This window comes from Ceratotherium simum, chromosome 15, assembly GCF_057802395.1.
Source record: "Ceratotherium simum simum isolate JZ-2026a chromosome 15, ASM5780239v1, whole genome shotgun sequence".
In the NCBI taxonomy this organism is placed as follows: Eukaryota; Metazoa; Chordata; class Mammalia; order Perissodactyla; family Rhinocerotidae; genus Ceratotherium; species Ceratotherium simum.
The window spans coordinates 3,701,513-3,723,600 of NC_141914.1; the positions used below are offsets into that span (position 1 = coordinate 3,701,513).

The 22,088-nt window shown below is 43.9% G+C and overlaps 1 protein-coding gene and 1 long non-coding RNA gene across 2 annotated transcripts in view; both read right to left on the reverse strand.

The window, feature by feature from the left end:
- Positions 1-5,981: 5,981 nt before the first annotated feature.
- CPOX (coproporphyrinogen oxidase) lies at positions 5,982-18,757 on the reverse strand. Its single transcript, XM_004439939.3, is given in 8 exon segments — positions 5,982-7,361; positions 9,145-9,249; positions 11,986-12,204; positions 14,138-14,279; positions 15,445-15,555; positions 15,812-15,955; positions 18,233-18,607; positions 18,610-18,757. Coding segments are annotated over 8 exon segments (1,275 nt in total). The 5' UTR covers positions 18,701-18,757; the 3' UTR covers positions 5,982-7,273.
- Positions 18,758-18,927: 170 nt separating this feature from the next.
- The window catches only part of LOC147915102 (uncharacterized), a 51,445-nt gene continuing 48,284 nt past the window's right edge, over positions 18,928-22,088 (reverse strand). Inside the window, exon 4 of the long non-coding RNA XR_015554409.1 lies at positions 18,928-19,130. This is a non-coding gene — a long non-coding RNA (uncharacterized LOC147915102). The remainder of the gene's footprint in view (positions 19,131-22,088) is intronic.

Genomic DNA, 22,088 nt, shown 5'->3' on the forward strand with positions numbered 1-22,088 from the left:
TCTACTGAATGCCTCTATCATTACATCTTGATTTAACATCTCAGTTCTACATTTCTTTAGACAGTGTCTGTTAGTTTCCTCTAAAACGGATGAGAAATTAGCATATTTCCATTTCCTCCTCTGTAACTCCAGCCAGAGATAAGAAGCCAAGCTTTATTGTTATTACATTTTCCTTCTTTGGTTTATCAAGATATTCTGCCTTTTGACTTCTCTGCTTTCGTTTTTAGTCCTTAACAGTGTAGAAATGTACACTATTTATTTGGACAAACAAGTTTCAAAATTTTTTGATCGTGTGCAGCTAATTTTGTACCCACAAAATATCCTGGCTTATTTATGAATTAAATGTATGCATTAATGTAGCAATTCATTAGGGGCAAATAATTAAATTACACACAAAATAGAACTTTCAAAAGGATAAAAATGTTTTCCTACCTTTCCTCACTGAATTATGACATGCTCTCACCCGGGATATAGACACCCTCCCGATTTAGATGAGTAGTCCTCAATCTTTTCAGGATCATGGAGGCTTTTTTTTTTTTAAAAGGACAGCCCTTTATTTTCTTTATTTTTATTTATTTATTTTGTGAGGAAGATCAGCCCTGAGCTAACATCTGCCAATCCTCCTCTTTTTGCTGAGGAAGACTGGCCCTGGGCTAACATCCGTGCCCAACTTCCTCCACTTTATATGGGGCGCCACCACAGCATGGCTTGCCAAGCGGTGTGTCAGTGCGTGCCCGGGATCCGAACCAGCAGACCCAGGCCCCAGCAGCAGAGCTCACGCCCTTAACTGAGCCTTTTGAGAGTCAAACTAATATTATGGACTCTAAGAAAAATGCACGCATTTTCTCATGATTTCAGGCAACTCACAGCTCAGGAACTTAGATGAAGACCCCTGCTTTAGACATACAACATTATTGGGATTACAGCCATTGCCAACTTGAGAATCTCTCTGTAATAAAGAGAGAAATAAAACATAAGCCATAAGATATAAACATCATAGTCAAATTAACCATGCTTGATTAAATATGTCATAATTCCTTTAGATAATCTCTCCAACAATACCAGAGTTCAATGACCTCAATTCTCTCTCATCTTCTCTCCTTTCCCGCCTCCCTCGCCTCTTTTCCTGTCCTATTCCCCATCTCACTCTCATCCCCTACTTCTCCCTCTCCCCTTCTTCTTCTCTCTCCCTCCTTCTTCTTCACTTTCTCTTCCTTCCCCTCCCCTTCTTCCCACCAAAACCAAAAAACAAAAACCCCAGGATTAGATTTTCTTGAGCAAACGTGCTCCATCTACTGGTACTTTAAAAAATTTTCATATTTAAACACAATTTGAGAAACTGGAGACACTATCTGATATGTTGATGGAAATCATTTTATTTTATTACCTAAATTTTAGTGCCTGGCAAGATCTTGGTAATTTACGGACTAGGATCATTTCTAAAAATCTGAACTTAATCCTGATTTCTCCAACATGTTACATAGAGCATGTATCATTTTAATATCTTCTCCTATATGTAGAAACATAGCTATTGTCATGTTTTAACCCTTATTACAATCACACCCAACTTGTCCCTTTCGATTTCCTTCTTCCTGGTTCCACCCGTTCGGGGAGCTGCTTCTCGGCCTCCTTCCTGACACCTCCTCCCTGCTCATTTCTCCGCCCCAGTTCAGTCTCTAACTCGCTTATTCCAATGCATGCACTTACTCAGATGGCTCACTTTCTTCCACTTTTCCAATTATCGCTTTTACACAAACAATGGGTAAATATATGTTTCTAGACTGAACTTCTCTCCTGAGCTCTAGACTCACTCTAGACTTGCAGGCCTGTCGAGCACATCAAAACTGCTCTCTGCTTTCTCGTTAATGGCATCTAGCCCGTTCCAGTTATCTATTGCTGTTTAACAAGCCACCTCAAATTCAGTGACATAAAAAAGCACCCATTTTATTGTGCTCACAGATTCTGAGTCAGGATTCTGACGGGCACGGCGGAGGTGGCTTGTCTTTGCTCCACAGGCCCGAGCCTCAGCTGAGAATACTCGCTGTTTCGAGGGAGATACCCTATCTCCCTCACGTTACTAAAACAGTGCGGGGGAGGGAGGTCAAGTTTTCTGTTTCCTAGAAATAGTCAAATTATTTTTAAGTAACACTCTCATGTCGAAGAGCATATGCAATCAAGTACACATTAAAGAATAAAAATTCCTTTCAGAAGTTAGTCAATTTATACTGATGTAGATATTATTTTAAATGCTCTTTGAGGACATCTACTGAATTATTCTGAATAAATTACAACTTGAAATACAAGAAATTGATAAAGTGGGTTGAAATTTTGCATATTATACTCATGGCTAGAAGGCTGTCACGCAGCAAGCACGGAATATTCTAAAAGCCTCAGGCTGCCTCACTGAATCAGAAAACAGAGGTAACTTAGACCAGACCTGAGCACAGATAAATCGCTATGAAGACTTCTATTTATAAATGCATTATTCATCTGCTGCTAAATAATAGAAGCATTCAACTGGTACAACTTTGTTTGTGAACTTTAGCTTGACACCTCCCCAACCATTTCATAAGCAAATACATCCATGACAGAGCCTATGTTGCAACTCTAAATGACTACAAAGCCGATTTGCTTTCCTAAGTGACTGTTTTTGTGTCAACTCATTGAAACCGCGGTGGATTAGATTAGGCCAAGTTTTATGTTCTAATGTGTTTTGAAGAGTGAACGGGAATTAATAGGCGAAGGATTCTTTAAAATACTGACGAACGACCGAGTACATTGCTTGGCAGATGGAATGCAGTTTAATTACCTTGCTCAGCTGGTATATGCTAGTATCTGGTATTAAACCACCTGTAGAAACAGGCCTGTGAGGTTTTATACTGTACAACCTGTGACTTGGTTTCAGGTAACAATGCTAAATTCAGAATTTAGTCAAGCCATTTGTAAATGTCTAAGCTTCACTAACTTAACTGTGCTAATTTATGTTTATTATGAAGTTGGAATTTTATGTGTGTGTTTCTTTGGGAAGAAGGATAAATATTTTGAACGCAGGATTTCAAATATATAATTAATACTTGTGGCAGGGATAATAGAATACAACCCAATACAATACAATACACACAAAACAATTTCTAAATGAGCTTTTAAGAGATGCATCCTGGAAGCTTCTGTCTTCACAGACTAGGAATAAGACAGTTCTATAGAAAGGCAAATAATAGTAAGCTTGATACCACAATATATTGCAAAACAGAGTTGGAAGACAAAGGTTAACAGGGAGCAGGCATTCACAAGGTAGCAGGCATTTAAATGAGGAAAGATCTCCCTTAAATATTTTGCAATAAGTGCAGTGTACATTGCGTGGCTATGTGAATAGACTGTGAGGAAACAACGCTGAAGGAAAAATGTGCCGAAGGGCAGGAAGATGGATTCCAAGGCAAGTTTCTTGGAGATTTGAACTGGGGGTGGAAGGATGGACAGGAGCATGAGAGAGTCCACGCAGAGATAGCGGCAGCCTGAGCAAAGGACAGGCTCATCAAATTCTGGAACAGTATCAGGAATGTTCAGAAAAATGCTGAGTGGTGGCACATAGTCTGAGGCCGAAGTGCAGGGGAGGAAGGCAGGAGATAAGGCTGACAAGAGCAGTAGGGTCAAATTGTGGACTGTTCCATGTCAGGTTGAGTTCAGAATCTTTTCTGTAGAAGGAGGGTGTTTAGAATATCCAGGAAGGCGGTAATAACGGGATCTGGGGAAGTAATTCTGAAGGGAGAGAATGGAGGTCAGAGGAACCAGAAGCAGGTAGGGTATTGCAAAAGTTCAGATGAGAAGAAATGTGGGACACAAGCAGAGTGAGGGCAGTGGACAGGGGAAGGAGGTCAAGAAACACCTCAAAGGTAGTCTCAACAGGGCAGGAGGGAGAGAAAGAGTCAAATCTATCTTGTGATTTTGGAAGGAAAGAGCTATGTGGCGGCTTCGAAGATGACCACAAATTCCTTGACACGCCTCCCATTGAGAGTTGGGGTCTGATTCCCTCCCCCTTGAATCTGGAGCTGGCCTGAGTGACTCACCTGTATGTAATGGAATGTGTAACCTCCAGCGATAGATCAGAGGGCAAGTGCGCTGCCTCTGCCTCATTGATGGATACGGGTTCCAAGCTGCCTGCAGGACTGCGGTCCACAGGTCCAGCTGAGCCTAGACTTCCAGTCCTCCTAGCCCAGACACAGACGTGGGACTAAAAACCCTACAGATGACCCCAGCCTTGATGAATTGTAACAGCAAAAGACACATGGAAGGATAAGTCATAAAGAAACAGATTATCTGGCCTTCTAATCTGGTGCTCTTCAGCGTGCAGAAGCTTTTATCCCATTAAACGCCAAGTTGACTAGGTGGGTAAGCAGAGTATAGTGTAGGAGATCAAGATCTGGCCACCCTGAAAGATATCTCTCTACCTTGATTGTTTTCTCTGAGGGACATTTGACCTCCCCCACTAACTGCCTAAAGAATTTGACATGGTGGCTCCTTCCTGGAACAGATCTTCTATCATAATGGCTATAATGATAATGTAAAATAGATGTTACAATGGGAGGGGCACCAAGCCCCTTTTATCAAAAAACTCTCTCTCCGTGACCACAGTGTCTATACATGACCCTAAAAAGAATTGTCTTCTTGCCCTCTGAAGTCCCAGACCACTACCCACCCCCAACACCTTCCTCGCCTTTAGCTACAATACTTAAGCAAGCAGCTTAGACAAAGGGATGAGTTGCTCATTTCTGAGTTTCTCCCATGTATACACGTTATTAAACTTGGTATTATTTTCTCCTGCTAACCTGTCTTGTTAAGTATTTGGCCAGCCATGAGAACCTTAAGGGAAGGGGCAGAGGGGGATTCTCCCTCTCTCCCCACAATAGCATGGATACAAAGTAGTGGTGAGGCATTTGCTCCAGAGCATTGACATCCCTCTTCTCCAATTTCCACCCCTTATGACCCTAATCTGCATGCGTAAGGCAGCACATCAGGCGCTCAGGCCACTTGGAGGTTACCCGGGGCCTCTGTAGACTCAGAACAGACATCAATATGCATTTGAAAACGAAATTCACTTTGAATAACGGCAGAATGACGTATTTTCCAATAGTTATGCAATTGTTTTTTCCCCAGACATAGCCTCAACTGTAATAGAAATACATGGTTACTAAAGCATATGAAAAACTGATAGGCACAGAAAAATTTTGAAATTTCACCTTAGCCCAATGCCCAGACCCTATATAGTCTTAAACACAGCTAAATAGGCTGGCAGATCCATATGATAAGGGACTCTTTACTGTAAAAGGTAAACTGAGGTTTATTTGAACATTTGTTCCTATATGCCTATATCATGGATTTTTTTTTCCATTTAATTAGTATTGAAATATCACATACACAATAAAATTCCATGATTTTAAGTATCAAGTTCAATGAGCTTTGAGAAATGTATACAGTCGGGTAACCATTGCTGCAGTCAATATATAGAACATTTCCATCACCTCAAAATATTCTTTTGTTCCCTTTCAAAATCAATTCCCAGCCCTAGCCAACAATGATCAGCTTTCCGTCTCCGAGTTTTCACCGGCCTGGGTTTTCCTATAATGTAGTCCTACAGGGAATGCTCTTCTGTGGCTGGCTTCTTCCACGTGGCATAATGCTTTTGGTATTCATCCATATTGTTACATTTATCAATAGCTGTTCCTTTTCATTGCTGAGCAGTGTGGTTTTAACACATGGCTAGATCATAATTATCGATTCACCTGCTGATGAGCATTTGTGTGGTTTATAATTTCTGGCTATTTGTGACTAAGGCTACTATGAAAATTCCAGTGCAAAACTTATATTTTCATTTTTCTTGGATAAAATACCTAGGAATGAGGAACTGTCATGTAGTATAAAGAAATATTTGTGTCTTCCCTATATCAACTATCCTGAAAAAAAAGAAAAATACAAACATTTCTTAGTCATATTTCATAATAAAATTTATTAGCAGATCTGTTTTAAGACAGTCAAAGAATCTGTACATTTTCCAGCCCTAAAGAATCACACACAATCACATACATTCAACATATTACAAGATAATGCTTAATAATACATGCGAAGATACTATCCCTTACAAACTCAATATATTATGAATAAAATAGAATACACTCATATTACTATATGAACAAGGAAGCCACATAAGAATTCTGTTGTGATTTTCTCTTAAGATCAAAGATAAGAGTTGCAGAATCTCTAATTTAAAAAGAGGACAATTTCAATGAGCCCATCCTACAAAGAAATATATCTCTAAAATGCCTACATGCTTCTCACACTAGTTGTGTCTGCTTTAAGTAAAGAAGGAAAATGTTGAGTCTCATTTCCTCATTTCTCAAATGAGAAACATTTCCCAAATTCACAACATCCTCAGGATTGTTCTTAGTCTAAACTTCCACAGAGACATGTCTGGGATAGACACATTTAAATATCAGAATACCAGGTTTTAAGCTTTCACCTTGAAAAGTGCAGAAAATCCCAACATGAACAAATCATGATTCTGCAGAAATAAAAATGACAACTTTGGTGTCCCGTGTTTAAATAACAGCAAGGCCACTTTAGAGTTAGCAACTACAGGTAACCTATGAAGAGATTAAGGAAATTTCAAGTGTTCCTAAATATCTATCATTATAAAAATGAATCTTTTACAATTTTATGATCTCTAGAGAAAGGTGTCAATAGAAAGAGCACGATCAAAGAAACCTCAGTAATGACCAAGTAGAACTTGTACCTTCATCTCAAGCTGCTTTCTAAAATTACTATTAAGTCTCAACCTCACTGAATTAATGAAAATGAAATTTATCCCATGACAGAGATTTTTGTGGCAGAAACTAAAACTTCAAAATATGAAACGAAAATAACGAGACGTTTCCTGATACAAATTATAATATTTAGATTCTCTTAACTCAATACTTTGAAACTCAGTCATATTTTGTAAACCAGTCATATAAAATGATTCTAAAAGTATAAATGAGTTTTCTATCAACTAACAGACTCTGAAAGCTGCCGTCTCACCACCTGTTACCAACAGCATCCAGTGGAAACCCGTGATGCTTAAATCACATTTTACCACCTGCCCAGGAGGCCGAGCCAGGAGTGGAGACAACTGGGGCTCTGGGGCACAGGTAACTAACTGCCACACAGTGGCATCAGTGCCGGCCGGTGGAATGGATCCCACACTCTGTGTCCTCCAAGCCTCAGGAAGGCCACTCTGCCTACATCAATGCACCCAGTCCCTCGGATGGCGCAGAACTTCCAGAATTTCAGCTTCTTTCGAGTTCTCCGAGGGTGAATGCATGTACTCCCACCTATGCAGGTCCAAAACAGGAGCAAAAAATGTAATAATAATAAATGACACACGTATCTCTTTATTTAAAATAAATGAAAAATAAAATTCTAAAAGAGTAAAAAAAAAGTCTTATACCTATTTGTCTCCATTGTGCCTAATATGCCTTGTACCCACTAGGCTTTTTAAAAATATTTACTGCTAAAGAAATAAAGTTTCTTAATAATTCCCAGCCATACTTTGGCTAATATTAACATCCCAGAGACAAAACACACTTTTACTACAAACCAGGGCTTCATAAAGTATAGAATCTCAGATGATCCATGGGCAAACATTTTTTAGCTTAATACTTAGGCATTTATTTTAATGTGTTACTTGCTATTTATGACAATAATACTGGTTTGCTTTTATAAATAAATTCTCAGAGAAAATAAGAGTATAAAATTTAAGTAAACAATACCTCAGATAATACACAAATATGGTCAAAGTGGCTAAGCTGTGGCACGAAGTCTGGCAAACACTGGTTTAGACCAGGGGCTGGTGGACTTTTCCTGTAAAGGGCCACGTAATAAATGCTTTTGGCTTTGTGGGGCCATATACAGTCTCTTGCATATTCTTTTCTTGTTTTTAATAATCCTTTAAAAATGAAAAAGCCGTTCTTAGCTCAAGGGCTGTTCAAAAACACACCACAAGTGGAAGTGGATTTGCCCTGCAGCCTGAAGTTTGCAGACCCCTCGTGTAGACTATAACGCAGCTAAGAGTGACCTGTTGTGTTAATGCCATTCACTGGAACAAGGTATTGGGTTATAACCCGCCCATATCTGCAGCCTGGAATGTGCACTATGATTAGGGGCCAGCAGCGATCAGGCAGACTTCCAGAGGCCTTGAGAACTCCTCTCCACTTTTTGTTCACATCTCACCTCTCGGGTGGCAGGAACACTTAACAGTGATGTGCATGAGCTCCCAGCCAAGGACAAGAGACCCCAGGACCACAGTTAAACAAGGACAGAGCCAACGCTGTTCCAAGGCAGTGACAACACAGAGGGTGCTGACCACACACGGCTAGACCTGGACAACGGCATGATGCAACCAGACCATGAAGCCATTCAGTCTTCCACTCTTATTGGACATTTAAACTCATGGGGAAAAGAAGATTCTAGCTCTTGTAAAACAAGCAATGGTAATTTTTCTTTTTTTCTGATCTTTTGTACTTCAGTCTGGACACACATCATTGTCACTTTCTTATGGCCAAAAAAGTCAACTGCCGATCTTCATTAACCTAATGGCACCAGCATAAACATACCTGTCTTTAAAATTCCCCATGCAGATTCCAGGGAAGCCCGCCACAGCAGCATGGGGGCACAGACAGAACGCCCAGCCCCTGACACAATCCCTCATGCTTCCAACGAGCTTAATACTTCTTACCGGACAGTAAGACTTTTCCTCAAAAGGGCAATAATTTCTAACAAAATTAAGTGTAAAAAGATGGTATGTTCAATAATCCGCTTTGCCCACAGCTCTTCCTAGACAATGACCAAGTAGAGAAGGTCAATCTGGCCCCAGACGCCATCACCCTCCGCCTCCACCCCTCTCTCCTTCCCCGCTCTCACACACAAAGCTAGAAATCTGCCTCCTCTTAAAAACCTGGTTTGATTTTCCTTCATTATTTGACTGTGATTTTCTTATAAAATCAGCAAAGTCAAAACCAACTTAGCCTTTAGGTATTTTGCGCTGTTAATGTTCATGTTTTGCACAGGCTGGGGGCTTGGGGTAGGGGGATAATTACGATGCTGAGTTATTCTTACCGGGCAGTTAGAGGTAAAGACATCAAGATGCTTTCAATCCTGGATCCCGGAGTGAAGAGGCCAAACTTGGTGCCCCGATCATAGAGCAGGTTAAATTCTACATACCTGACATAAAGACATTAAACAACATTAAGGGCCAGCTGAGTAAAGTTTTTCTTAAGATTAGCCTATAATGAATACCTAAAGGGGGGGTTCTTCCTGTCCACACCCCCCAATCAGCTAGAACTGGCACAAGAACAGTCTACGGTCAGTTGAGTTTTCTCCATCTGGACGGGCATAAATAAAAGGGTATTATCCAACAAACAGTAGGATATAGAGTCGGCCCCAGCATAGAGCAGTTACAAACATGAAGGTTATGTTTTCCAATAAACAAACAAAATGGACACGAAGCTGAGAATTCTAAGGCACAGCAACAGCTAAGGAAAAGAAATGGCACCCTTGGTTAGGGGAGCACAGCTCCTCCGGCCCTCCCTGCGGTCTGAGATGCCTCAGAGCCGGAGACTTCAGTTCACGGCCTCGAACTCACACGAGCTGACACAGCACCAACTGCAAGTCCAAGCACTGCTAACAGCAATCTATTAATAATTACTAACATATCCCAGACATTCCCTGGTCTCAGAGTAGCTGACAGCATTAGTAAGCAGTCACATAATTGTCTTCCTGCAGGTTAACGCAATCACAATAAAAGGCAGTGGCTGAGCTGCAGTGCTCAATTTCATTTTCTTAGAAAAATATTCTTAGCATCAACTAAACTTGGTTCAGCGTAATAGTTTTCCACGAACTGCCAGAGTCAAATCTAAACTCCGTCTAGCTTAAAAATCTGTGATTGCCTTTATCATCATGGGATCTTTCGTAAAAGGGTCTCTTCTCCCCAATTCCAGAAACATAATTTCTACCACCCAAAAGAATTTAGAATGATCCATAAATCTGAAAATTTCAATAGATTCCCCCTTTGAGATCACTTCTCAGCTCATTCAGAAACTCCTCTCTTGGTCTCAACGTCCCTCAGACATTCTCACTTATCCCCTGGTTACTGTCTTCATTCCCACCCAGAGGAAAGTATTCTCTAGAATCCCAGAGCACTCCAATATCTAGAAAGCACGCCTCTCGGTGGAAACTTGCCAAAGGCCCTGAGAAAACTGAAACAAATTATATCCACGGACCCCTTTCTAGTCTTCACATTTATCTATCACTGACTGAGGTTTGTGCACCAGTAACTATTTAACACCTCCTTATGCCTGTTTCAAAAGATAATGTAGGTGAATCTTCTCAACTTCTTCCTCACTGAGACCCTGCAAAGGAATTGCAGCCTCTCAGCCCCCGTCTCCACCCTGATGTTCCCTTTCTGAAACACGGTATTTAAGGGACGGTCGTGGTTCTCTAGTTTATACTGATGTCTTTTTCAGAGACCCTCATAAGGAGCTCGCTAGATGAGCTTTCTGTAGGATCCCCGAGCTGGCTTCCTCTTGTGAGTGAATTACGCCCTGTCCCTACATTGGCCTCTCGTACCCCCACCCACCAGGTTTCGTTTAGATCTGATCTTTCTGATCCTTCCACACATTTACCCTCTGAGGTACCTGTGAACTATGAACCTTACCCTTCCCTTCCATTCAACTGATGCCCAAATGTTATCCTGTTTCCCTTTTCCAAAATACAACAAAACAAGGAGTTAAAGATCTTTAGTTTCTGTTCTCCTATGAAAAAGAAGACGGTAAGACTGGAGTTCAAGCCTGGGGGGAGACTGGTAGTAACTGGGGTCAGAGACAAAACGAAGTCGCCAAACAAGGGGCTGTCCGACGAGCTCGCTCTGCTCCCCCAGCTGAGCTCACCACGCTCAAGGCCCGGAGCGGGCGGCTGAGGGGAGCGTCACGGTCAACCACTCGAGCAGCTTCAACTGCTCAGCTTCCTTCACGTGCGGGAACAGCGGCGTGTTCTGAACTCGTGAGCACCTGGCTCCACATCTGGGATCTTTTATTGACCAGCGGTGGAATCTTGGGCAAGGGACCTACCTTGCTGAGAATAAGTTTATCACCTGTAAAATGATGATAACTACACCAATCTCACAGGTTTGTGGAGAAAATCAGATGCAAACTGCCTAACACATCGGCTGGCACATGGTAAGGACTCCATTATTAGTATTACCATTAAGTGTAAATAATTTGTGGGGCCGCCCCCGTGGCGTAGCAGTCAAGTGCATGCACTCCGCTGCTGGCGGCCCGGGTTCGGATCCAAGGCGTACACTGATGCACCGCTTGTCAGGCCATGCTGTGGCAGCGTCGCATATAGAAAAAAAAGTGGAGGAAGATGGGCAAGGATTTTAGCTCAGGGCCAGTCTTCCTCAGCAAAAAAAGAGGAGGATTGGCATGGATGTTAGCTCAGGGCTGATCTTCCTCACAAAAAAAAAAGTGTAAATAATTTCTGAAATTATTATTTCCACTATAACGACTTCCAGAAACCTTGAAAATGAATGATAAAGGTGTGATTCCAAATTTACAAAGCAGCAAAAACATTAAATGATGCCCATATCTTGGTGTAAGGCAGGAGGGTATTGCTAGAAGACAAACTAAATCAAATAGAACTAAACAATAAATAAAACTAAATAAATTCAGCTGAATCAAGTTCAGCAAGTACTTATTCCATGTCTGTGTCTCTAAGGTATAGACAAATGAAATAAACTCTGCTCTTTTTATAATACTACTTTACACAATGCTTTATTCATTTAACATTCGTCTAGTTATGAGAAGATCAGGGTGAGTATTAACACAGACAACACACCCGCTGTCACTCAGCTGCTCAGCCCTCCACATGCACCGAGACGGCTGATTCTCGTCCCTCACTCACCGTCCTCTCCGGAGCTGCTGCCACAGCTTCTCCTGGGGCGTGAACGCATCATCTCGGTGCTTCGTCACGAGGGGGACGTAAGAAGGAATCACCGCCTGCGCGCAGCTCTGCACAAAGCGAAAGACCTCCTCCTTGGATGGAGAGTCAAGGTCATCAAAAAAGATGCCCCCGATGCCCCTCCGCTCCCCACGGTGGGCTATAAAAAAGTACTCGTCACACCTGGAAAGCACAGCAAGACCGAATCAGGGACCAAAGGCATGGACATCAATGTGGGCACTTCAGCTCAGAGCACTGCCCCTGACCAAGGCCCGCACAGCACCTTCATTCTTGGTCCAACTATGAGAACGAAACCAGGGCTTTCAACAGATTTCCTCAGTTATCACCAATGTGGAAACTGCAACTAGCCAGTTTAACACGTGTCTATGTAATGGATATGGAACTCTAAGAACTTTAGTGAAAACAGAAACAAAGAGTCCAGTATCGATCGTGCATTTCCTGAACAAGTGATGCTGCTGCCCTCAGAACCACTGCTGCTCTTGCAGGAGGCAGGACATGAATCATCCACAACGACACCAACCAGGTGGCATTGGGCGCCAGCCCGAGCTCGAGTCAGTTTATTCACCAAAGGAAGGTACAGTAAATACTCTCTAAGGTCCCTCTTGATGACTCTACAGCATGCACGACAGAGGGAAGGGCTGGAAACGTCCAGAGAATAAGTCTTCAGACTTGTTGTTACACATCTTACATGAAAGGTTACCCTAGCGAGCCAGCCCACAGACGATCGATCTGTTCTTGAGTCTTTCCCCCCGTGCCTCCTACAGCAGGGTTCCTAAGAAGGCATTTCCTAAATGCTAAATTTGTAGAATAGTTTACATTGTGGAAATAGTTCTTTTCATGATCTCTATCAAATAAGGGTCCCTAAATAGAAAAATCTGTACAAACAAAAACTAAGAGCTATGTAACAGGTTATCTTAAAAACAGCCTTAATAGCTTAAAGTCAAAAAAAAAGGCGGCAGATGGAAACCCCTAGGACTGACGTGTTGGTATAGTTCACCTGGACGGTGACTTGCTGGCTTCCTTCACAGCACATTTTATTGACAAATTATATCCTGAGCAGGGCTGTCAAGTCAGCTTTAATTAAATCATATTATTTCAACTGTCTCTTCATGAGACTACGAAATTAAGAGATTTACTAAATACTTATACTATAAACTTCTTTTTAACTAGCCTGCATCCTAGATATTTTATTAATATTACCTAGATAAAGTCATCTCAGTAACAGAGATAAAAGGGGCACGTCTACCCCCCAGACCTCCTCCTGGAAGGACGCAGGTTTGTGAGGGAGAGAAACACTTCATCTCACATTCGTGCATCCACGGCTGGGCAGTTCTCAGTGGTAATGTCAATCAAAAGGAGAAGATTCAAATGTCTCATCTTTTCCGAGGATTTTAAAGCTGAACTTCATGATCTTACATAAATAACATCAAGATTCCACAATTATTAGCTCTAAAAGCAAAAAAAAAAAAAAAAACCCAAACCCCTTTTGTTCTTCCTTTTTCAAGAATGCCAATTAGCTCTAAGCAGTATTGAGTATTTTACTCTTACTCCAAACAATTTATGCCCAGACCTCATCTCACATCTACCAAATCTCCTGGGTCTCCTCACAACTCTGGTTTTTTTTTCTTTACCATTAAAGTTTCTTTAAGTTTCCAACTCCACTCTTCTCCTTGTCCAAAATCTCTGGTGCATTTGCATCTCTCCCTAATAGTTCCCCAACTCATCCCACGCCCTGACATTCCCATGGCAACAACGAGGTGACAGTTCTCCTCTGGGGTGAGAATTTAACATCCCACCCTAGGATTAAAAAGCCTCTGATTCTCAGGCATGGATCACCTTAAAGTTTATATTCTAAATCATTTGAGATCAAAAAAGATGTTGCTACCCAATTTTTATTATAGACATTCAACTATTGCTAAGAAAATAACTTATTAAAACTACCTAAAACTGGCATCCCACTGCTGGTGGGCAAAGAAAACAGATCAACCTCCAGAAGCTGAAAAGGGCATTTTGTGACATAGTGGCTGCCTTGGGGATTTAGAGAAGGAACGGAACACACTTGAGGGGTCACGACAGCTTCAATATCTTTACCTACCATTTTTTAAATTTGGGGTAGAGATCTGGACCATGCCGGTCACAAGCCTCCTTTAGAGTTCTGTGAAAGTGGACAGCATCCTCCTGGTTCAAGTATGTTGGAGTCAGGTCACAGCCACCACCAAACCACCACTGCTTGTTACCTGGCGAGTAAGACACAGGATCCTGATGTGGACTCTGCATGCCACTCATGTGTTAGCAAGCTTAACTTATGAGTTTAGTTTATGAAACTTGAAATGGGAGACAATCGAAAAGCATTCAACTGAATTTAGCTCCGAATGGCCAGGAAGGCCTAGGCAGAAAGAAGAGAGAAAAGCAGACAGAAAAGAAGTAGGAAATTAACTCGCGAGCGAGTAGAGCAGGCAGGGAAACGATGTGCAGGGCAGTGAATGATCAGACACCACTCGGGGGAACCAGGCAGTGGGTCTCAATGCTGGCTGCACATTAGAATCATGTGAGGAGCTTAAAACGCCTCTGCTAGGTCACAATTAACAAAACAAAAACAAGCAAATCTATGGCCCAGGAATCTATAGTTTATAAAACCTACCCAGGAGATTCTCATGCCCCCTGCATTAGAACCACTGCTGCCCCCTCCCCTTTCCCCAGAAAGGGTGAAAACACTTGCTGAGGCAGACAACTTTCCATTTGGAATAACTATTTATGTGCTTAGTTAGGTCTAGAGGTTCTCAGCACCAGTTACCAACTTTTAAACATTAAAAGGTTGAACCAAACTGAATGACTTCAAAACAACAAATAAAATATACTGACTTTAAATGCTGTCACCGGCAGAGACCCCACCAGGTGCAGCGTGGCACTGCACAGGGCTGACAAGTGGGAACAGCTGGCCCCGCTGGTGGGCGACACAGGCCAGAACCGCATGTGCACAACGAGGCATAATCAACTGTGCCCATCCTGAACCCTCTGATAAGGCACCGGTGACCAGCAAAGCTGTGCACGTGGAAGATTATTTCCAAAAGCAAGTTCTCAGTGTCAACTTAACCCTGCTCATGCGGTTTTCCTTTGGATGTAATGAATTTATATGTGCAGAGAACTCTGTGCGCCATCGAAGTTCGGGTTCATTAAATCATTCCTCCTGTGCTGGAGGAAATATGGGGAGGTCAGCCAATACCATTTTCACGTCTAGTGCATAATCCACTGCACCCAGCAAGGAAAATGCCTTCATATGCCTCTTAAAAAACCTAGTTAAGATTGTATCTGTTTTATCTCCTTTTAGATGTTATGCCCTGTAGCCTGTTTTACAATACAATTTTGCACGATAATACTTTCCACAGCTCCAGACAGCCTTACCATCGGCTTCTTCTACTTCAAAGTATCTGTAGTTGAAATGGATGGTAGGAGCATGCGGATTCTTGGGGTGGATAACGGAGCTCACGCCCATAGCAGCAAACGGCAGCTTCCCTGGAAAGGAGAACACTTGGTGAGCTGCACTCAGTCATGGGGCTTGATACAAACTAACTCCATGGCTTCTGGATCAATGCTCAAAAGCTGCTTTTTGTCTCTTAAAATATAAATGTTTAAAAAGTAATTGTGAACATGCTTATCTGGCATATGCGCTCTAATGGCTTTTTACAGAAGCAATATTTATTTTATAAATAAAACTTGGGGAAAAAAGTTTGCAGGGACTATTCAAGGCTGTTGAGATTCTCTGATTTACCATCTTTAGTCTTCAGGTTTTTTCCTCTGCTTCTCATTTGTTTGGCTGCTTCCTCAGAAAGATTTCCATGAACGACAGAAACGCTCACTCCAGCCTTTTCAAACACATGTCCATCCTGAAGCACACAGCTGATGCCACCACCCCCTGTTTACAGGGATGGAAAACAAGGGGAGAAGATAAGGGGACGTGAAAATAGAAAACCACCCTGCAGGAAGGTGGTGGGATTAGGAGTTATTTCTTCCTCTATTTTCCAAATCTTCTATAATAACAGCATATTTATAGTTTTTTTTTTTTTTTTTTTTTTTGGTGAGGAAGATCAGCCCTGAGCTAACATCCATGCCAATCCTCCTCTTTTTTTGCTGAGAAAGACTGGCCCTGGGCTAACATCCGTGCCCATCTTCCTCTACTTTATACGGGACGCTGCCACAGCACAGCCTGACAAACAGTGCATCGGTGCACGCCCGGGATCCGAACCTGGGCCGCCAGCAGCGGAGCACGCACACTTAACCGCTAAGCCACGGCCCCAGCATATTTATAATTTTTAAGTACAACAAAATTAGATAACTAGCTTAGTTTTATGGCATTAGCTACTGACAGTGGGCACATATCTCCCCACATTACCAAACTCAGTATTTGTTCTACATTTTTCTGCCACCATCTAAAATAAATCACTGGAATGTCTTCCTTTCAATACTGCTGTTCAGAAAGGCATCCAGTGCTTATGATACATGAGAGAAAGCTATGGTGAAAAACAGGAATGGCTATAATTTGAAGACTGTTCTATTACTGAATTTAAGAGCTCCATATTGTTTCAACTGTTTTTTCCCAGTGTGCCGTTTGCCTTTTAATTCTGTTTACAGGCAAGTAAAAAACAGCTATTCGAACACTTAAGGGATTTGGAAGCTTCAACTGAGTGAACTTCAACACGTTAACATTTAGGTATGTGAGCCTCAGTACAAGTAGCTGTTTATGTATTTATTTATTCTTAAGACACTAGAGTTACCACAAGGGCAACTGCTTCATGAAGGTTCACATTTAGCTTGTTATATTTCTCTTTTTTTTTTTTTTGGTGAGGAAGATTTGCCCTAACCTAACATCCATTGCCAATCCTCCTCTTTTAATCACTTGAGGAAGATTGGCCCTGAGCCAACATCTGTGTCAATCCTCCTCCATTTTCTATGTGGGTCACAGCCACAGCATGGCTGATGAGGGCAGTAGGTCCACGTCCGGATCCGAACCTGTGAACCCGGGCCTCTGAAGCAGAGTGTGGAACTTGAACCACTGGGCCACAGGGCCAGCCCCCTAGCTTGTTACAGTCCTAAGAACTTTCAGACCTGGACAGGACATAAGACGACTCAGTACAACTCCTGTATGTTTCAAATGAGAAACAGAGTCCCAGAAATGCAAAACACCTTCTCCAAGGACGCACAGCTGATGAGGGGCCCAAACAATTGTCTCAGTGCTTTCTATGCATCAGACAAGATTTTAAGCACTTCACACGTATTAATCTCACTTAATCGTTACAATGTACCCTAATATATCATTTCCAATCTCCTTTCATAGACGAGGAAACAGAGGCACAAAAAGTTACGTAGCTTCTGAAGGCCACACAGCTGGGCTGGTACTTGAGGTTGTGTCCTGGCTCAATGGCCTTCACTTGAAAACACTCCAACATGAAAAACACTATGAAAACCCGATTTCACGTCATTTACTACAGAGGTGGCAGTATCACAGACCAAGTCAGCTGATGAGAAGTCACTGCAGTATCCCAGTTAGGAAAAGTCAGAAACCCTCAAGGGTATGACCAAGAGCTGGGGGTTCACTGTGTAGGCAATAAAATGGTCCTGAAGATATGACTCTGTAAGAACTGAGTTTTAATACTGAAGTATTTTGCCACTGGAAGGAAAGATTCTCCTGGCAGAAAGTCTGATGGGTGCATTTGGTACAAGTACTGACGACCGATCAAATATTTCTTGTACAGCTTGGGAAAAAGACACTGCTTGAGGAGTCTGGCTGACACTTAGCAAAGAGGAGCCAAGTCATCTTTCCATCTCCAGGAAGGAGAAAGGGTAAACGCATCCAGAGAAGCCATGAAATGTGGGGGAAATCTATGCTCAATGACAACTGTGGACATCCAAGCTTGTTAGCTAAAAATAACCCTAAGACTTCTACAAAAACTGCTACTATAAACTTGCAAAGATTTTGAAATGTCCAGTACCAGACTGACAGGAGATCCAGGTCCACACCTGCAAGCAGAGGGCTGAAGACCCTTTCAGCGTCAATTTTTGAACGGCGTCCCTTCGAACCTAGCAGCTGCTCAGTAGGGACCCTACTCCCACCCCCTACTCTGAGCCACTTTCTGCCCGCCACCTAAAGCCTGACCCCGTCCGCCGTCTCCACTCCCGCTAGGGGCCGCCTCACCTTCCTTCCGCTCCCAGCGGTCCACGGAGAAGCGGGCGCCGCCGTCCACCTGCGCCAGCGCCTGGCACACCTGGGCCTGGGTCTCCAGGATCAGCAGCTCCATCTTGGTCTTCATGTCGCCCGGCCTCCCGCGCAGCTCGCGCAGGTCGGTCACCGGCGGGGCCATGAGGGAGCGGCAGCGGCAGGCCAGCTCGTCCTCCTGCTCCTCCGGCCGCCCCCGCGTCCCCGCGCTCTTGGCCACCATCCTCGCCCGCTCCACGTGCCCGAAGGCGGCGGCCGCCAGCCCCGCCAGCCCGGCCAAGGCCGCGGCCAGCCCGGGGCCCAGCCGGGGGCCGCCCCCCGCCGCCGCGCCGTGCCCGAGCCCGCGGGCGCCCCCGCGCCGCGCCGGCACCACGCGCCCAGCTCCCCGCCGCCCCGCGCCGCGCGCCACCAGGGGCGCGCGCCCAGCCGGCCCAGCCGCCAGGCCATCTCCGCGCCGGCCGCTCGCCCGAGCCCGGCCCGCCGCGGACAGCAGAGGGCCGCGCGCAGGAGGCACTGCCGCGCCGCGGGCACGCCGGGAGCTGTAGTCCGCGCTGCCCCCGGGGGCGGGCGCTCCGCTCACGCACGCCCCGTGCCCGCCCCGGCCCCTGCGCGCGAAGACCCAGGCCGCGGGCCCGCGGGAGAAGGACGGCCCGCCCCTCTCCTCCAGCACGCCTGCCAATCCGGCTCCGGGTCCGGGGCCCCGCGTCCCCGCCCTCGTCCCCCGGGGCGCTGGAGCGTCTGGAACTTGCCGGGTTGCAGGGGCGGAGCCTGGAAGCTCCTTACCTGCCCGCGAGTTTCTGAAGGGCTCCTAAGAAAACACTTTCTGGGATCAGCTCCAGGTCACAGTTCTGTCGTTAAAATCTTCCAGGCCGTGCTCCTGCGGTGCCCACGGATTATTTCAGAACCAGATAAGCAAAGCGACTGTTTTATTAAACCTGCATAGAGCCCATGGCCTGCTGTGTCCGGGTGATAGGAGTGGGCGATTTAAGAATACTACTATCCTACCGTTGTGGGGTGTCGTGTTTCTCACGTCTAGTACTCCCAAGGAGTCCTGTAGACCAGGCAGGACGAGCGTGCACACTGCTTCCTGCCCGCCCCCGGCACACACACGTTTGAAGGAAACGAGGAAGGAGCTAACACAGATTTGATAAATTTGTTTGTTTTTGTCACCATACCGGTTCCATCTGGTCTGGACGTGAAAGTGTAAGAACGATTGTCATGGGCTAATCTGGCCCTCAAGTCTCCAGCATAGCTTTAATTTCTAGTAGTAGATAATTTCAGCTACTGGTGGTGTTTTCTACAAGTTTTTTCTAGGGACTGGCTGCAGTGATGGGCGTCCATGGCCATGGCTCAGACCACCTGTTCAGGGCAGTGTATTTTATCCTTCGTCAGCCACATCGGGCAGCTTTCCCACGAGGACACACGGTTAGCTGGGCGGGCATGCATGACTCTCCAGCAGATGCAATGACGGGTATTTATCTAGTGAATAAACTACTTGGGGGGAAGCTTTGGACCACAGTGCAACTTGCTGGGATGCCGAGTTGGAGGAGGAAGGAAGGAGAACTACCCTCTAGGAAGGGTTGTTTGCCTCTTCTAGTGCAGGTGATGGCTTTGACTGGGCCTGGTGGTGATCAATAAACCTCATTAATGAACAGGGGCCCCTCTGGCCCATTTTTCTGTAAGAACCCCTTCATTATTGCTCTGATTCTGAGAATACCCATCAAGTTGGTAAAAGATAAGCAGGCACAGGCCGTTTTGAACATCTGCCCAGTCAGATAGCTTGTCTGGAGCCAGCTGTGTGCTGGTTTCCCTCCCTCCTCATCCTCAGCCTCTCTATGCGAAGGGCCTCTCCTTCCTCTGGGTTCCAGAGTCCTCCCTCCCTGCACCTTCCTCTGCTGTGCTGAGGAAAGGCCCTAACAGCCTGGGTAGTGTGCCTTTACATCACACTTCCTGGGCGTTCAAACTGTCTCCAAGGAGGATCCTGGTCTTTAAACCATGTTTGTCAGCGCGGAGTAAAGGACCTAGTCAAGCAATTTCAAGCATCAGAAAGCCAGCGGGACAAACAATAATTTACAATGTCACAAAACACAAGGTGTCAGGGAGGGGCTCATCGTTTTTCAAACCCAGTTCCCTGCTCTACTTTATATCCTATGTGACCCCACCAGCCAGACTCTGAGCAGCCTCGTGCAAGCTCACCAGCTAGAGATGTATTATCATTTTCCAAACCTCGCCCGCGGCTCGGAGTCCTTCTGAACTTCACCCCTCCTCCCTTCCCCAAAGCCTTGTTGAACACAGCAGACCTTAGGGCCTGCTCATGGATATTTAGTCTGTCCTTTTCCAGAGAGAATTGAAGGGACTCTGACACACGTTTGACAGCTTTACTGCCCTCTAACCACACCCCCCCATAATTTCCACTAGCTTTACTAAATTGTACTATTTTCACCAATTCCCAGCTTTTGAGTTCCAAACTGAAGAAATGTGTTATCAAAGTGGCTCAGTTCTGTTACTTTCAGCTAGATACAGAAACTCAGGCTAATTTTTAACAAAGATATGTTTGCCATGGTACACTTCTGCCAATTTATCAGAAATTCTAATGAGAGGGTGGTAGGGGTGGTGGTTAGATTAGCAAAGAAGTGGAATTTTTGAGATTTTACTATATTTCTGTCCTGGAATTTGTATTTTAAACTTTTAGGTCTTTAGAGGCAAATGTTTACATAGATCACTAAAATAATTGGTTCTTCAAGCTAAATGTAAGCTAAATATCCAATTCAATTTGGTGTTGCTGACTTGCTTTTTCTTTAACTGAGGTAATTTTAAAATTAATTTTTCATAGAGGTAGAGATACAACCCAAATATTCCAAAAAAGTGTTATAAAAGGGAGAGAGTCATGGTGGCTACCCCTTCAGTCCTTTACCTTCTGCCTTTAGCCCCTCCATAATTCTTCCCTATAGTAATACACATTTGATATCTGGAGATGCAGCAGCCATTTTGTGACCAAGATTATGAAACTCCCATAAAAAAGTTTGCAGAGCAGTAAGATGGAAGGAGCGTGGGTCCTGAGGACATTCTGGAGCCTCAACTGTAATTGAAAGGTTATGAGAACTGAATGGGGTAACTACTCCTGGTCAAACTGAGACCTGGATCTTTCCTTCTTTGTACAGACACGTATTTAGCACTTTCTATGTGCCGTGTTCAAACAGCCCCATAAGGTAGACAGAACCACACTTATTACCCTCACGCGTAGATGAGGGAACTGAAGCTTAGGGTTAGGTGTGGACCAAGCATAGACCTTGTTTCTGATGCTTTCTTAACATTGCTCCACTGTTCTTCATCTGACCCAGAGTCACCATCCACTAAAACAGAGAAACCAATGTTTGCTAGACACTTCCACCTTACTAGGAACTTCAGGGACGTGAAGGAGTTACCACCCTTCTCCCACCCTCCTAGAAACAGAGATTCCATTGAGCCACCAGCTAATCTCTTCAATGAAATACTATACAGCGGTCCCTACTCTGCGTGCTACTTCAGGACCTTAAGAAGGACCATGCAAACAGAAGCCAGACTGTCAATCTTAATAATCAATGTAAAAAATTATGATTTTTCTGTGATTTTTAAAGTTTTTGTCAAAACTAAAAACTCAGTTCCTGTAGGTTATAAATGAAAAAATATCAAAACTAATATTTATTTAGTACAATGCAATTTAAAGCATTGGAAACATTCAGAATTAAAGTATTTATTTCTTTGTGCTTATCAGCAATGATTTGAACAATGCTTGCCGTCTTCTTATTGCATAAATTACTCCAAGGGCGAGCATCTTTTCTGGGCCTTGGTGAAT